The sequence below is a fragment of the Hyperolius riggenbachi genome, chromosome 10 (assembly GCF_040937935.1).
Source record: "Hyperolius riggenbachi isolate aHypRig1 chromosome 10, aHypRig1.pri, whole genome shotgun sequence".
Lineage (NCBI taxonomy): Eukaryota > Metazoa > Chordata > Amphibia > Anura > Hyperoliidae > Hyperolius > Hyperolius riggenbachi.
In genome coordinates this window covers 237,625,552-237,644,237 of record NC_090655.1, presented here as the reverse complement: position 1 = coordinate 237,644,237, position 18,686 = coordinate 237,625,552, and the positions used below count along the sequence as shown (strand labels likewise).

General features: G+C 43.7%; 1 protein-coding gene across 1 annotated transcript; it reads left to right on the top strand.

The window, feature by feature from the left end:
• The first annotated feature begins 7,964 nt into the window (after positions 1-7,964).
• LOC137536455 (gastrula zinc finger protein XlCGF57.1-like) lies at positions 7,965-18,196 on the top strand. Its single transcript, XM_068258661.1, has 5 exons — positions 7,965-8,041; positions 10,358-10,521; positions 10,642-10,739; positions 11,998-12,322; positions 14,161-18,196. The coding sequence occupies exons 2-5, from the start codon at positions 10,392-10,394 to the stop codon at positions 14,958-14,960; spliced, it is 1,353 nt and encodes a 450-aa protein (XP_068114762.1). The 5' UTR covers positions 7,965-8,041; positions 10,358-10,391; the 3' UTR covers positions 14,961-18,196.
• Positions 18,197-18,686: the final 490 nt, after the last annotated feature.

Below are 18,686 nucleotides of genomic sequence, written 5' to 3'. Positions count from 1 at the left end.
AAAATATGATAAAATGTTCTATTTCTCAGATAAAAGTCATTAAAAATAATGTATATATACAGTATATATACAGTAATAGCTGTGCTTAGTCTACAAAAAATGAAATAAACCAATCAAAATTAGTTACTTGTGCTGCTTCAATAAAGCAGTCCCCGTATTTTTAAAGTCAGATATACATATCTGATTGTGACTGTATATATGATGTGTACACAGGAATCTCTTATATATACTAAATAACATCTATGCTGTAAGAATAAAGCCTGATGTGTAGCTGTGTCACTAATAGAGATGGTCAACGAGATGGAAATAATTCTGCATTGATGCTGATTTATGCAAATGTATGCATTCCCTTTGATGAAATCAAATAATTTGATATGTTATTAAAATTTGGTTTGGTGACTACAAATTAAAGGGAAACTGAGACGGATGAAAAGTAAAGTTTTATACATACCTGGGGCTTCCTCCAGCCCCCTTCAGGCTAATCAGTCCCTCACTGTCTTCCACCAACCGGATCTTCTGCTATGAGTCCTGGTAATTCAGCCAGTCAGCGCTGTCCGGCCGCATGCCGCTCCCACAGCCAGGAACATTCTGTACCTGCGCAATAGTGCTGCACAGGTGTAGTATGCTCCTGGCGGCGGAGTGTGTGCATGCGCACTACGCCTCACTGGCTCAAGTACCTGGACTCATAGCAGAAGATCCAGGTGGTGGAGGAGGACAACGAGGGACTGATTATCCTGAAGGCGGCTGGAGGAAGCCCCAGGTATGTATACAACTTTAATTTCATCTGTCTCAGGTTTACTTTGTTACACAGTAGTACTATACTCTACATATGCACTCCCCACAGAGCTGCAGGGAATCCACTGAGAATGCTGTGCACATTGAACACAGAGGTGTTGTCTGTTTACAATCTCCTCATTCCCCTGCAGAGTACCTGTACATCACTCTTACATGTACCCACACTTACATTGCCTAGGGCCTGATAGATGTTCTTTGCTCCGGTTTGTACCTTTTACAAGTACTCTTACCAAGGACTAGTTTTAGTCTAAAGGGAATAAATATAGTAGTCTACATATCCTTCTCACTTCAGTTGTCTTGTAAAATTCCTAAGCGTTGGCAGTTAAGAGACGAATTTCATGTTACATACTTTTAATCAACAAAATTGTAATATGCAAATTAGAGGAGTCGGAGTCGTGGAGTCGGAGTCGGTGGAATCCTAAACTGAGGAGTCGGAATCGGTGGATTTTTGGACCGACTCCACAGCCCTGTATATATATATATATATATATATATATATATATATATATTGATTTGTATTTGTGGCAGAGTTTAGCAGTGTAGATAGTTTTTACCTATCTGGCACGTGATTTTTGTTTTCTTTATTCTGACTAAGGCCTCTTTCAGCCCGGAGTCGGAATTTCACTCTTGTCGGGCAGTTCAGCATCTCATCTGCCACCCATAAACACCATTTGGATGCAATTAACATGCATCTGAATGGCAGCGTTTGTAACACCACGCATGTCAGTGCTTGACATGTGGTGACGTCACCTGGTGGCACAGAACCGCAACATTTTGCGTTTGACCACAGCCACAGTCAGATGTGACTCCATGGGGGGGGGGGGGGGGGGGGGAATGCCTGTATGCCATCAGTAGTCAGCTAAATAATTTAGAGCAAGCCAGAACTGAACCTACAAAGTCGTGGTTGTGAGGGAGAAGCAGTACCTCTACAACAGGTTTCTGCTAATAAACTCAGTATTACTTTGGTATGAGGATCCTTTAAAGGAAGAAGACTGAATTGCACAGCATAACGCAAGTAAAAGGCAAATACGTGTTTTGATAGAGATTTCACCCACAGAAGCTGTGGTCCAGGTGTACTGCTTCTACCTCACAACCAAAGGAACATGACAGTTAGGTCAGACCATGTGGTGCAGGGGAACACCTATAAGGAGAGAGGGAGATGACAATTAGGTTATGCTTTGTGGTGCCGGGGAACACCTATGGGTAGTGATGGTTCTGAAGGATAGACGAGTAAGGAATATTTATTTATGTGCCTCGAGAGGTCACTAATACAGTATATGGCATACACATAGGTACGCTCTCCTATTGTATCATATATGGACCAGCTTTTACCCAGGAAGAGTCATTCATATTTCTGGGGTCCATAATCTCTCAGGATGTAAAATGTGAGGCCAACACTGACTTCATCACCAAGAAGATCCAGCAGAGAAGGAACTAGAGGCCTGCGCAGGTCTAATTTTTCAGACCCGCACCCACGCTACCCACACCCGACCTGCAACCCACTTTCTAGTGAATCTGGTACTCGCACCCATAGACCCGCTACCTGCACCGGACCCGCAACCCGGTTAAATCAAAACTAGTACCCGAACCCAACCCGCATTTTGGGTAACCTGTGGGTACCCGACTTATTGCCCTGCGCGGGTCTAATTTTTCAGACCCGCACCTGACCTGCACCTGCAGCTTTGCTACCCGCACCCGACCCCCAACCCGCTTTCTGGTAAATCTGGTACCCGCACCCACAGACCCACTACCCACTCCAGAGCCGCAACTCGCTTTCTGGTGAATCTGGTACCCGGAATCCGACCCCACCCGCTACCCGCACCTGACCCGCAACCCAATTAAAATCAAAACGGTTACCCGAACCCAACCCGCATTTTGGGTAACCCGCGGGTACCCGACCTGATGCAGGCCTCGAGAAGGAACCACCTGAGGAGGCTGAAACAATCCAGCCAATCACAGAAATGAATGGTCTAGCCTTTCTCCAACTTTTTACCTTGGAGGAACCCTTGAAATTATTTTCGGCTCTCAGGGAACCCCTGCATAATGGAGTGGGGGAGGGGGGATTTAATTTATAGTAGGATTGGTCATTAAAAGTAAGTGAGGCTAAACACTTTTTATTAGTCCCCATTCCATGATTCTCCTTTATAGGGCACCCATTTTATGCCCTCCATTATTGCCCTCCCTATTATCGTTGCCCAGTGCTGTACACACATCTTTAGTTCTGGCATCCCACGTGCTTATTCATCATTAGTGTAATGTGTCACAATAGTCACAAGGCCATTGCAGCAGTGATGAAGATGTAAGGAAGATAGATTTCATAATGGGTAGAAAACCAATGAAGAGGACACTGAGACGCTAGGGATCAGTCATTTTGAATCTTTCTTAACCTGCAAACTGAGGTAAGTCACCTTGAAGAGGAAAAATGCCAGGGAACCCCTGCAATGTCCTTAAGGAACACCGGGGGTTTCAGGGAACCCTGGTTGAGAAAGACTGGTCTAGCTCTATAAAATCAGTCCTCACATCTTCAGTGACTGCAGTTCATCCAATCAGCAGACAGAATCACTGGCTGGAACCTCCTCTCCCTACTGGAGCTCTACAACAGCTGATGCAAAAAGAGTCTGTGTACAGACATGTAGTGGGGCAGCTTTCTACCTGGTGCAGCAGCAAAAACTTGGAGCTTAAAGTGTACCTGAACTTGGAACTTGAAGTGTAAAATCTTTATACATACCTAAGGGCTTCCTCCAGCCCCCTCCAAGCGATTGCTCCCTCGCCGCCATCCTCGCCTCCTGGATGCTCCCCGTTAATTCTGCCAGTTGGGGCGGACTGTGTGCGTGTGCCTTGCCATGCTCCTGTTAGCAGGAGCGATCTGTACTACTGTGTAGGCACAGAACGCTCCCTGCCATGGGAGCACGCGTGCAGACAGACTGCACTTGCATCAACTGCCCCCAACTGGTGGTGAGGGGGGTGGGGCATTTACTGGAGCATCCAGGAGGCGGAGTACGTCGATGAGGGAGCAATCTGCATGGCTGGAGGAAGCCCCAGGTATGTATGAAGCTTTTGCACCCTTTCAACTCAGGTACACTTTAATGTTCTTATTTCAGAAGACCCCCCCCCCCCCTTCCCAGTCCCTACCTCCATTCATATTCCTTGGGTCCGTAATCACCAACAACCTAAAATGGGAAAACAACACTGCTGCCATCATCAAGAAAGCCCAACAGAGCATGTACCACCTATGGCAGCTAAAAAAGTTTGGCATATGACAAAAAGCAATGGTGCAGTTTTATATTGCAGTCATCCAATCCACCGTTACATCATCAGTAACTGGTTTGGCTCATGCTCCATATGGGAGAAGGTGAGACTGCAGTGCATCATCCAATCAGCAGGAAGAATAAATGGCTACAGTTTACCTTCCCTGCAGCACCTGTACACTAGCAGGTGCAGAAAGACAGCGGCCAAAAATACCTCTGACCCCTCTCACTCTGCCCACTTCATCTCCCAAATCCTGCCTTCTGTGTGAGATACCAGTCAGTTGTAACAAAAACTTCCAGGCACAGGAACAGTATCTTCCCCCAAGTGGTAACTCTGCTTAAAGAGGAACTGTACTTAAAATAATGTAATGAATAAAACTGATTATCAATTTAGAACGATTAATGCTGCGCCCCCCCAATCAGTTTAAACACACACTACCACCTGTATACAAAACCTTCAGCAATATTTTGCCTAATAACCGCAGGCTCAGCTGCAAAAAGTTTGTCAAAGTTCCAAAGAGCAAATGGAGTGCGCTGTGTTGAATCCTGTTTGAGAAGTCTTGTATCACACAAATCCACTGCGCGCTACCAAATCTGTAAAGACAATCTCACATAGTGTAATCTGTATAAAACACTCAGATATCCACTACAATTCCCATCAATCGTGTGGCTAGTGATCAAGTGACCAATCGTGATTCCCACCACCTCTAATAACAAAGCGGCTCACCAGATGTTTACCACCAATTTACAGGTGGAATTCAGGCTCAAATATGTGGTACTCCAGGCTCATCAGTAATCCACATCCATATCCATAATATGATAAAATTCGGCGTTTATTCCTCAATAAAACACATTAAAATATTCATAGCGTAATATGTTTGTTAAAATGAAATCACACTGCGCCTCTCGCGCCCGAATCCACTTACAAGCTCCAAGAAGGATGTTTAAGCATTTCACAGCGGCACAGCTGTTAGGTCTGTAGTGTCAACTACGAGGTCCGTCCGCGGCGTCCCGCTTGATCGATCCCCACGACCGCCAACCTGCCCGGATTTCCGTGCTGTGCGTCAGGCGTACTGGCTCCGCCCTACGCGTTTCGTCATACGACTCATCAGGGGCCCTGATGAGTCGTATGACGAAACGCGTAGGGCGGAGCCAGTACGCCTGACGCACAGCACGGAAATCCGGGCAGGTTGGTGGTCGTGGGGATCGATCAAGCGGGACGCCGCGGACGGACCTCGTAGTTGACACTACAGACCTAACAGCTTTGCCGCTGTGAAATGCTTAAACATCCTTCTTGGAGCTTGTAAGTGGATTCGGGCGCGAGAGGCGCAGTGTGATTTCATTTTAACAAACATATTACGCTATGAATATTTTAATGTGTTTTATTGAGGAATAAACGCCGAATTTTATCATATTATGGATATGGATGTGGATTACTGATGAGCCTGGAGTACCACATATTTGAGCCTGAATTCCACCTGTAAATTGGTGGTAAACATCTGGTGAACCGCTTTGTTATTAGAGGTGGTGGGAATCACGATTGGTCACTTGATCACTAGCCACACGATTGATGGGAATTGTAGTGGATATCTGAGTGTTTTATACAGATTACACTATGTGAGATTGTCTTTACAGATTTGGTAGCGCGCAGTGGATTTGTGTGATACAATAAAACTGATTATGTTTTCACAATATGTATTTATTAATGGTTAAGTTAAAGTTTGTTCATTGTAAAACCTTTCCTAACTCTGATTTACATTCTAAAATTGATCACAGGCGGCGACATATTTTGTCCTGTCAGGTGCAGCTGTGCAGAATGTTTTGTATACTGAGAGTTCCGAACCCAGTACAAAATATACCTGGTCTCAATGTTCTGGGGTGGGGGAGAGAATTCCGCATTTGTAAACAGCCTAGACTAAACATCACTGGGATAGCATGGCTACAGTCAATATACAGCAATACTGTATATAGCTGGAGGAAGTGTTTCTGATGCTCAAACCAGGAAAATTGCTGTAAAAGTGGCTATCCTGAATAATGTACTGCATCCTACTATATGTCACTACAGGGCCTCTTTAATGCAGAACCACGCTAATCCATCCAGCACAAACGGCAATTCTGAAACAGACGGGACTTAAAGGCATTACAGCACAGAGCTGGAACTGGAAAATGAAATTTCTCATGCTGTTTTCCAATATGTTAACTCCTATAGTGTCCTCCTTGACTTGTAATATATATACTGTCTGTCCTTGTATAGTATTGTCTGTATCTGTTCAGTAACTGCCAATCAAGTTCCTTGCAAGGGCAAACATATTTGACCAAATCAGAATCATTTATTTTGCCAAGTACAAAGGGGGAGTTGTACCCAGAATTGGTTTTGGCTCATACAGGTTCTGGTCTGGAAGGATGGGGGGGATAATGTCTGAAAGCCAAGAGCCGAGGCTGCCATACTACGGCGCTACCAGTCGCAATTTGCATCCTCTATTATCGCTAAGGAGACATGGGACGGGGACACAGGGAGGCGAGGGTTCAGCAGTGAAGACTCAGTTCTTCATGAAAGAAACCCTTGGTGATGGCCGATGCCGCTGGGGATCCCGATTGCTGACATCTGGTATCTGGCAGTGCTGGCCAAGGTGTTCCAGTTCAAAAGGTTGAGTAGTGTTGATTTCTGTGGTGGATCCTGACTCCAGGGCAGCATTCAGCACGGCTGGTCAATATAATCTGGCTGTCACAGTAGCATCCGGCTGCAGCGGTCCTTCCGCATTAGCAGCTGGCATAATGAAGGGGCTGATCCAAAAGTCCCCCTGGTGAAGCAGCAGCAGCCGATGGATAGAGCTGGCATCCAGCAAGGCCAAAGGTGTGACGCGGTGCCTTCTGACCTCAGTGGGGCCCTGATCTCCTGGGCAGCAGCGGTGGACTCCACACAGCCTGTACCTGTGCAGACAACTGAGCCAGGAAAGGCAGAAAAAACTCCAGGTCCTGGACTCCCCACCATCCGCACCAGCGTCTCAGGCTACAGCGGACCACACTGCACACCTTCAGGGGGGAGAACAAGGTGTATATGTAGGGAAAAGGAAAGAAAAACAAGAAAAAGCCAGAATCCCGTGGCCATGGCTGCCAATTAATCCGCCATCTTCCTGAACGGCAGTTTAATGTGAAAATGAAAATTATTCTGACTCTGAAAGAGGAGTCAACAAATTGGCCACTGACCCTTCTCTCCTGCCTGCTCCATATCCCATCCCCTTCCCTCTGGAGTGACATACAGAGATACAGAGAGCTGCCACAACTATAACATGATGAACTGCACAATCATACCTCCCAACTGTCCCTCTTTCCTCCTCATGTGTCCCTCTTTCAGGACATTGTCCCTCTTTCGATGTAAATATTTCTATTTCTCTACTGAAAAATGTGTTTAATTGCCTCTAAACTTTATCCCCATCTTTTAAATTGATAAATTTCTTATTTTCAAATATTGATATGAAGGAAAATGCTCCAGGATAGAAAGGACCAGGTTTATTTGAATTATAAAACAACATATTTTTCTTATGAAATCTTTATGGAATGCGTGATTAGGGGGTGTGACGGGGGCGTGATCAGGGGCGTGACAGGGCGTGGCTTAAGTGTCCCTATTTCTCATCTCAAAAGGTTGGAAGGTATGCACAATTCCCACCATTACTAACATTAATGCTGGCATACAGTACAGAACAGTCTACCACATAATTGCACATAATAATCTTTTTATGTAGCTTTACTTCTTTTTTATTGTTTGTTTATATTTCTTTGTTCTCTGAGCAACTGTTTTTAACGTGAACATTCTAGCCCAATTACAGTATCTTCTGATTATGATCACTGCAGTGCTTCTATTGCCCACAGGGTGGTGCTTGCACATAACCAGTGGAGCATACATAGGAAAGAGTGGAACGCACAACAGGAAGTTCAGCGTTACAGGAGAGTTGGGAGGAAGTAGAGAATAACAATTGCTGGAATTGGTAGCAGAAAAGGTAATCATTTTATATTTACATCCAATAATTCCCCTCTTTCATTTACTTCAGAGTCTGCCATGTACAAAGAGATCACATATCCCTTCCCATCAGTCTCTGTGCCAGAGGAGCTTACACTCTAATGCCCTCACCACACCCGCACACTATTGTATAATACATTTATATAGCGCTGACATATTCCTCAGTGCTGTAAAAAGATCACCGATTCATACCCATCAACCTCCGCACCAGAGAGGCTTACACTCTAATGCCGATGATAGACAACTGTACCTCTCGGCCCCAGACCTTAACTCCCTCCTAACACGGGTTGCCTTCTGCCTGTCCACTATATCCTCTTTCATGTCCTCTCGCTTCGTAAAACTTAATATAAATATTTGATTCTCCTCTCTCATTTATTCCTCACAATAACTCCCTAACCAGCTTCTGTCATCTCCAACTCAAAAACATAGCACGTATCCAACCTTTTCTCTCTCATGACACAACCAAAATGTTAGTACATGCTCTTATTATATCTCGATTGGACAATTGCAATATATTGCTTGGTGGACTTCCAACTAACCGACTAGCACCGCTCAATTCTGTACTGAACTCTGCTGCTCGACTCATTCATCTCTCCTCTCGCTCTTCGTCTGCTGATCCTCTCTGTCAAGCTCTTCACTGGCTACCAATTAACCAGAGGATTCAGTTCAAACTCTTAACCCTAACCTACAAAGCTCTACACAATCTCTCTCCTCTGTACATCTTCTCACTAGTCTCCAGATACCAACCCAACCGCAATCTCAGATCTGCGCACGAGCTTCTTTTATCCTCTTCTACAATTACCTCCACACATTCAGGTGTACAAGACTTCTCACGTGCCTCACCCCTCTTCTGGAATGCCCTTCCACAGCACATCCGCCACTCTCCCACCAATGAAATCTTTAAACGCTCTCTCAAAACCCACCTTTTCCGACAAGCATATTTTCTAGCATAGGCCATGCACCCACTAAATAACCTAATTACGCACTGCCTGTACATATACTGTATACTGCCCCCACCTCTTGTTTCCACCCCATTCCTTTAGATTGTAAGCTCGCATGGGCAGGGCTCTCACCCTTTTGTGTCATGGAATGTTATTAATTTAATTGCTTGCACTCTGTTAGACATTTATACATTTTAGTCATCATGTTAAATTTGCTGTTGTAATCAGCAGTACTGTATTTTGTATCAGTGTTCATATTTGATGTATATCATTGTCTGTATCATTATGTATCCCTTGTTTGTTTTCTTACATTGTACAGCGCCATGGAATATGTTGGCTCTTTATAAATAAATAAATAAATAATAATAATAATAATAATTTCTTCAACTCAGCCACACACTATTATATTATACATATACTAGTTAAAAGGCCCACCAGTTTAAAAACGGGCTGTAGGCCTCAGCCGCGACTACTCTCCCCTCCCCCGCTACATGCACACAGCCGCGATCCGCAAGCACATGGCCGCACAAACTCACACATGTCCTGCACCCATCCTCCTTGCTGTTTAAAGTCTGTCTGTGCACCGCGCACGCACACCAGATACAATGCACGGACACAGGGACACTGGAGGACGCAGCAACAGGGCAGTTAAGATATAGGATAGCTCTGACGTATTTCACAGTGTTGTACAGAGATCACTGATCCATATCAATCAGTCTCTGCACCACAGGAGCTTACACTCTAATGTCCTCACCACAGTCACACACTATTATATTATACATTTATATAGCTCTGATATATTCCACAGCACTGAGATCACTGATCCCTTCCCATCATCTCTGCACCACAGGAGCTTAAACACTAATGTCCTCACTATAGTCACACACTATTATTATTATTATTATATATTTGTGTAGCTCTGACATATTCCACAGCGCTGCACAGAGATCACTGATCAATTTCCATCATCTCTGCACCAGAGGAGCTTACACTCTAATGTCCCCACCACACTCACACACTATTATTATTATTATACATTTGTATAGCTCTGACATATTCCACAGCACTGTGCAGAGATCACTGATCTCTTCCCATCATCTCTGCACCACAGGAGCTTACAATCTACTGTCCACCCCTCTCAGTCAAACACTATAAGAAGTGACCAATAACATCCTGGATTGGGCAACTATTGAACCTATGTATGACTGCCTAAACATGGAACAATTGTACTGAATTATTTTATATTTATTAAGGAAGTTCCCTAAGGATCAGAAGATTGTTAATTTATTATGTATTATATTGTACTTTCTTACAAATGACTCCTTGTGTTGTGTGCAAAATACTCTGCATTGCAGGGGGAGCATCTAAAAGGATCAGGAGAACATTGTGATGGAAAAGCAGAAGACCTTTAGTGATGGGAAACAAGAAGATGGCATGTTGGAAAAAGGGCAGTATGTAGGACACAATGACCTCTACAAGGCCAATAGGATGAAGAGTCAGCTGCCCCTCACATTACCAGGTAAGAGCAGACTTTCATTTCTTGTAAAGCAGAGAGCAGTGTGGAGGGTCCATCTAGTTCCCCCCATCATCTGATAGACACAGAGACAATGTATTCAGCAGGTGTGTGTGTTTCCTACAGATGGATCTAATAACAGAAATCCAGCAGAGAGATGTACAGGTCCTCCTTATTCCCAGGATTGTCCACAGGGAGACCACAACTATGCGCATGATAATCAGGTAGGTAAAGCTGAGGGTCAAGACCTGTAAAGTAATTTCAGATCATATGAGACTATGGCCTCAATTCACTAAGCAATGTAGACTAGTCTACTGATGGTCTTTAGTCTACTGATGGTTTGGTCAGTTGCATCAAAGCAGAATTCACTATTACCAAATGTTTTTAGACCTGGTCTAAACCATTTGGTAATTAGGTGGATAAAGCAGGGAAAATGATCAAAAGATGCAATTCACAAACGAGTAGCTATGACTGTCATCCTTCCCCTCTGATGATCTCTCCTCTGCATACAATTCAACCCCTGCATAATTAATTCAAAAGGTTCCACCCTCACATCTAAAATACCTCACAGAATGACTTTACCAACAAGAAATCAGCTGGTCTAATCTCTGTCAGAAAAAGTGGGTGTGGTTACTCCTAGTTTGCCTTTGTGAATTGTGTAATTACTGAATGTTTGACCAGGTCTTAAAACCATCTGTAGACTAGTCATAACTGCTTAGTGAATTGAGGTCTATCGCCTCGATTTATAAAGCATTACCTCATGCAGTAATGCTGAAAACAGCAGACTTTACCGAGCACTTAGCACAGTGTCAATTCATAAAGGCTGTTACTGCATGAGAAGCTGACATTACCGACCAGGGAGATAAATTACCGACTTGGCTGTAGTTACCGCCAACACATGTCAGTAAATTGTCAGCAAATGCCAATTCATAAAGCCTTCAACAAGCGGTAAGCCTGACCGTAGTTACCGACACCTCTAGTGAGGCGTTAACAAGTTACCGACACCTCTGGTGAATGCAAAGTGCAAGGAGCCAAAGTCTGTTTGAGTCATCTGTGCAGAGAGCCAGAGAGCCATCTGTGTGAATCATTTGTGCGAGTCATTTGTGCAGTCAGGGAAAGTCTGTGCGAGTCATCTGTCTGAGTCATCTGTGCGAGTCATTTTTGCAGGCAGGAAAAGTCTGTGCGAGTCATCTGTTTGAGTAATTTGTGCAGAGAGCCGTCTGTGCGAGTCATTTGTGCAGGGCAAAAGAGAGAATCGCCACACTGCTCTACTCTACCGCTCAATGGGCTGCGGTAATTTACCAACCTCCAACGGCAGCTGGGGAAATCTTTATGAATTAGCACACAGACCGGGAAAGTACCGAGTGCGGTATTTTCCCGACAAGATTTTTTTTATCGCACTGCTTTTTATGAATCGGGGCCTATGTTGTTTTTTTTCAACTTGAAGATCTTATTTTCAACTTTACTATTTTGTGTATTTAGGCAGTAGAACTGGGATACATGAAGCCTGAGAAAGAAGAGACATATGTGAGGGATGATCAGAGGACTAGTATGAAGGGTGACATGCTGAAGAAAATTAAAGAGGAACAAGAAGAAACAAACGTGTGGGGAAATCAACAGTCTATGGCAGAGGGTGACATTGTGAGAACAATTAAAGAGGAAGAAGAAGAGATATGTGTGTGGGGAGATCAACAGTCTATGGAGGAGAGTGACATGATAAGGATAATTAAAGTGGAAGTAGAAGAAACATATGTGAAAGGTGAACAGCAGTCTACAGAGGAGGAAGAAGAGGAGCTAAGCAGCTGGGGTAAATCTGTTTTTATATCTTTATTTTCATATTATATATATATGTAGTATTTTCGATTCTGAAAACATTTTGACATTATTTGCCTGTATAACATCATAGTACCAACAAATGAGGAGGAGATACTGTACACCATATGAAAGGCACATCTCCATTCCTCAGTATAACATCAAAGTACCAACAAATGAGGAGGAGATACTGTACACCATATGAAATGCCCATCTCTATTCCTCAGTATAACATCACAGTACCAACAAATGAGGAGGAGATACTGTACACCATATGAAAGGCCCATCTCCATTCCTCAGTATAACATCATAGTACCAACAAATGAGGAGGAGATACTGTACACCATATGAAAGGCCCATCTCAATTCCTCAGTATAACATCATAGTACCAACAAATGAGGAGGAGATACTGTACACCATATGAAAGGCCCATCTCTATTCCTCAGTATAACATCACAGTACCAACAAATGAGGAGGAGATACTGTACACCATATGAAAGGCCCATCTCCATTCCTCAGTATAACATCATAGTGCCAACAAATGAGGAGGAGATACTGTACACCATATGAAAGGCCCGTCTCCATTCCTCAGTATAACATTATAGTACCAACAAATGAGGAGGAGATACTGTACACCATATGAAAGGCCCATCTCCATTCCTCAGTATAACATCATAGCACCAACAAATGAGGAGGAGATCCTTTACGCCATATGAAAGGTCCATCTCCATTCCTCAGTATAACATCATAGTACCAACAAATGAGGAGGAGATGCTGTACACCATATGAAAGGTCCATCTCCATTCCTCAGTATAACATCATAGTACCAACAAATGAGGAGGGGATACTGTACACCATATGAAAGGCCCATCTCCATTTCTCAGTATAACATCATAGTACCAACAAATGAGGAGGAGATACTGTACACCATTTGAAAGGCCCATCTCCATTCCTCAGTATAACATCATAGTACCAACAAATGAGGAGGGGATACTGTACACCATATGAAAGGCCCATCTCCATTCCTCAGTATAACATCATAGCACCAACAAATGAGGAGGAGATACTGTACACCATATGAAAGGTCCATCTCCATTCCTCAGTATAACATCATAGTGCCAACAAATGAGGAGGAGATACTGTACACCATATGAGAGACCCATCTCCATTCCTCAGTATAACATCATAGTACCAACAAATGAGGAGGAGATACTGTACACCATATGAAAGGCCGATCTCTATTCCTCAGTATAACATCATAGTACCAACAAATGAGGAGGAGATACTGTACACCATATGAAAGGTCCATCTCCATTCCTCAGTATAACATCATAGTACCAACAAATGAGGAGGAGATACTGTACACCATATGAAAGGTCCATCTCCATTCCTCAGTATAACATCATAGTACCAACAAATGAGGAGGAGATACTGTACACCATATGAAAGTCCCATCTCCATTCCTCAGTATAACATCATAGTACCAACAAATGAGGAGGAGATGCTGTACACCATATGAAAGGCCCATCTCCATTCCTCAGTATAACCACATAGTAGCAACAAATGAGGAGGAGATACTGTACAATATATGAAAGGCCTATCTCCATTCCTCAGTTTAACATCATAGCACCAACAAATGAGGAGGAGATACTGTACACCATATGAAAGCTCCATGACATTGGATGACATAAGAATCACATCACCGTACAATGCTCCTTAGCTGGTTTGGTTGTCCACTTCTATGATACAGCTCTGTAACACTGTTGATTACTAGACCAACGCACATCACTTCTGAATACAGAAAATGTAACCGTTACATTTTCCCTCCTGCAGAGGGGCGAGATACAGAATATCAGCGATCAGCATATCCTGAATGCAATAAATCTGAAGCATCTCTGGCTGTTCAGCAGAAGACACAGTCACATGAGTCGGAATGGTCATGTTCAGAGTGTGGGAAAAGTTTCAGTTACAAAGGAACACTTGTTAGACATCAGAGAATCCACACTGGTGAGCGCCCTTTTTCTTGTTCAGAGTGTGGGAAATGTTTTAATCAAAAGGCATACCTTCTTAGTCACCAAAGAACTCACACAGGGGAGCGTCCTTATGCCTGTTCAGAGTGCTTAAAATGTTTCGGCATGAAAAGAGATCTACTTAGACACCAGAAAACTCACACAAATGAACGTCCTTATGCCTGTACAGAGTGTGGGAAATGCTTCAGTCAGAAAGCAAGCCTTCTGTGTCACCAAAGAACTCACACAGGGGAGCGTCCCTTTTCTTGCACATACTGTGGGAAATGTTTTTGTCAGAAAGGATATCTTCTTACCCACCAAAGGATTCACACGGGTGAGCGACCATTTTCCTGCTCAGAGTGTGGAAAATGTTTTGCTGGCAGAGCAAACCTCCTTCAACACCTGAAAATTCACACTGGCCAGAGTCCTTTTCCATGTTTAGAGTGTGGGAAATGTTTCTCTTATAAAGCAAGCCTTCAGAAACACCAGAAAAATCACACAGGTGAGCAGCCTTTTTCCAGTTCAGAGTGTGGGAATAGCTCTGCACAGAACTTTTCATCTAAGAGCACACCAGAAGACACAGCTACTGAATCTGATGAAATCGTATGTGGTGAATTCTCTTAGGTAGACGTTTCATGTTTAAAATAATTTAATGATGGAGTTGAGGAGTCAAAAGGGTCAGTCTGGGAGAATTACAGAACAGCCAGAGAGCTCACGGTGACCCAGAACCACCTGCAAAGTATAGGAGCTATAAGAGACCAAAAAGCCCTCCTACTAAAAAGCAAAGCTCAGTGTGATTTGCCTTCTTAAAACAGAAAGGGGTTGATTCACTATAACAAATAGTGTGCCTTATCAGAGTAAACATGCCTTATCAGAGTTAGCACGCCTTATCAGAGTAGCATAGTGAGCACAATAGGCTGCCTGTCACTTGACAGGAAACTTGACAGGCAGCCTATTGGGCCAATCAAAGTGCAGGAATAATGTCCTTTAAAGTGATTGGACCCTCAGGGGCTCAGGGCAGGACGAGTGGAGCTCTCGTCATTGCCGATTAGCAGGCATACGTTCATAGCGCTCACTATGCTACTCTGATAAGGCATGTTAACTCTGATAAGACACACTAACTCTGATAAGGCATGTTAACTCTGATAAGGCGTGCTATTTGTTATAGTGAATCAACCCCAAAGTATTTGCAATAATTTTGCTTTAAGTGAGCAACTGTGGTTTCCCATGATGCATCATTCCTGAATATACAAATGATTTCTATGCCCCTGAAGCCATGCTTACATCCAGAACCATTGGTGCATAAAAAGCCTATAGGTAATACAATTTACAGAGTCACATCAAACCGACATGCAGACAGACTGTTTCAGACTTTTTGGTCATCATCAGTGGATGGCAGGGATTGATACTGCTCTGTAAAATGTATAAGCTGTAGTGTTAAAGTAAAAACAACAGATGTTCTGGTCGCTGAATGAATCTTCCAATCTGGCATAGCATGTGTAGTCCAGAGAAGCTTCCATCACACCCCACACAGATGAATGGACAGATAAAACTGTCATGAAGTGCATATGCTGTATAGCCGTCTGGTGTAAATGGCTAGCAGCATGCCTCTCTCTCAGCAGGACGCAGGATTACCCCAAGTCCTGCAAAAATGGGCCCTAATAGCGTGATACAGTTTAAAAACCATTTATCCTCTTTAAAAACAACTATAAAAGCACCCAGCTTTCATATATGTCTATCCGGCTAAAGATCATATAAAAGAGCATGTGCGTTGCAAAGTACACTTGTCGTTCCGTGTGTGCATCAGGAATGTCCGGTCACGCCCTCCCCACAATCACCAAGTTTTGCTCGATTCCGCCGGGATTACATACTGTGACTTAGCTCCTAATACTGCCCTCTGGTGGCAGTTCCCGAGCCCTGGGGAGCCCTGGCATGGACGTTATCAAGGCTGTAAATCCAGGCTTGCTATTCACTAGCTTTTCTGAGCCTGGATTCAGGGGCATAAAGATCATTTGCATAAATGTGAATTATCAAAAATACCTTCTGTTGTAAGAAGACAGATTATATTTTGGGAGAAGTGAAATTTCAGTTTTAGATGGAGTCTGTTGGGTAATGATGTCGGCTTGTTGTTGTTTTGGAGAATCCGGTCATACCTCTCGGCTCTGTTTCCACCATTATAGAGCTCTATCTCATGAATCCTCTGACACGCGGACTATACAAGTGACAACAGACATCCAAGCAGGAATATGCTACAACTGCTGGAAGCTGAGAGAAGGACAGTAGATCTCAGCGTCTGACTGGGAGGTGGTAAAGCTGGTGAAATCCACTTGCTAGCCAAGCAGCAGCAATCAGGTGTTGCTACTTACAGGTGTTGTAGGTTTCTATTGGGAGTGATAACACAGGGTTGCTGCTGCTTGCCCAGCAGGTGGATTTCCTCAACTTTCCCACCTCCCAGTCTGACACTGGTAGATCTTCTGTAGGACCTGTGACTCTTAACGTGCCCATACACTTGTCAGTTTTCCTTTGGCAGATTTGATCATTATGAGAAGTTATGCTGGAGATCAATGCCGCAGGCGTGGCTGCCTGATCGTAATTTAGATTATTTCAGGGATGGAAAAATCATGCTCAAAAGGGAAGGCAGTCAGGTGCGAGGTGGTAGTGTTGGTAGATTTCAGGATGACTGACAGACCAACTCCCTGAGGAGCACAGATGGGGGAGGCCTGGGGGGCCGTGCGCTGCACGACATAGATTTTTAACAGATTTTGAGGTGAAATGTTTTAAAAATCTGTTTGCCGTATGTGGCAAGAAGTTTTGATTCAGGATGATGATACCATTTGTTAGCTAACGTACAAGAAAAGCAGTAAGCTTTCGGCTATGAAGCCTTCATCAGACTGATTCCTGTATGGCTAACACGGTACATCACTGGGCTTCTTCCAGTGTCTGGCAGTAAGAGATCCCTCTCTGATCAGATTTCAATCGGAGAGGGATCTATCTGATGGTGGAATCTGCTGGCCATGTGCCCGTGTGCTGCCACCTTAGCCCTAATGATAATTTATCTTATAAATGATCTAGCTAGGCACTCCTTATTGTCTCTTCTCTCTTGGATCACCTGTGTCACGAGATAAACACTAGAGGTTGAAAACACTAGAGGCACCTTATGTACCACTAGAGGCCTCTAGCATTTTCTCACGTGACACAGGCATGCTCCAGGAGAGAAGAGACAGTGAGGAGCGCCCGTTGACGCATCAGTGGATAGGTGAATGTAAGCTCTGCTGTCTACATATCAGTCGTCCCTTAATCGAACGCCATCAACGCCACGCTCCCAACCCACTGCCGATCAATCCATATCTTCCCACTTGCTCAGTTAACTGATTCCATTGATTTCAGACTGAAATAGATTGATTAGGTTTCAGTTTCTGGCTGAATAAATGAATCTGCTGGATATTGACTGGAAACATTGATAAGTGTATGGCCACGTTCCAGTGTGTGTTCGCTAGACCTCATAGACCTCTATCCCATTCTTCAGTCCATCTGACTTACCTGTGATTGGGTGGAAATGTTTTACACCTTCCTGCTGCCAGGAATAGAAGACGGTATTGTGCGGCAGTGTAAAGAAGATCTCTGATTACCATCACACTCTAAAGGATTACATAGAGATCTATGAGAGCTCAGTGACTCTGCACCTCCAGACTGGATATAACTGCAAGTAATCCAGAAGCTGCTCTATGCTATAACCAGGGCAGATGCTTACTTTTATATATGTTACCTTGTACTTTTTATATTGTTGTATGTCCTTTTTTCTGCACCATTGTTTCTTTTCCTAATGAAAAAAATGTTTAAATAAAAAACATTTTGCTGAATCTCTGTTCTAACTATAAATTAAGAGACCCCCATTTTCCCCAAAGTGCTTTCTTTATTGTAACCTCTGTGACAGTTTTGCCTGGGGGTGGCAGGGAGGGGTACAGATCTGAGACAGGGATTACCCTTTCAACTGAACACCGTTTTCCCGTGGTGGATTTTTCGTTCTCATGCATGTACGAATGTATGTAACCCACGGCAGCTGAATGAAGTAAGCGGGAAATGGCATGCAGGGAACAATTTTTAAGCTGCAGGCTGTTTGTTTTTTCCTGCATGCAAAAAGCGCATTACAGGGTGAGTCATCCCATTGCATTCTATTGATTTACGTTGTAATGCGGTTTCATATGTGGGAAAAATGCATGATCGTCCCAAGAAGTGTGCGCTCTGCCTGTTAGTCAGATTGGTAGCAGTAGTGCCTCGGAACTGTTTATATTTTTTTTTCTGGAAACTGCCTTGATAAAAGATGTCTATACATGACTTGATTTTCCTGTC

Excerpts from the sequence above, each read along its gene's own strand:
- LOC137536455 (XM_068258661.1), top strand. The coding sequence starts at position 10,392 with ATGGAAAAGCAGAAGACCTTTAGTGATGGGAAACAAGAAGATGGCATG. Across the intron at positions 10,522-10,641 it reads GCTGCCCCTCACATTACCAG|ATGGATCTAATAACAGAAAT; the intron begins GTAAGAGCAGAC and ends TGTTTCCTACAG. Across the intron at positions 12,323-14,160 it reads AGAGGAGCTAAGCAGCTGGG|AGGGGCGAGATACAGAATAT; the intron begins GTAAATCTGTTT and ends TCCCTCCTGCAG.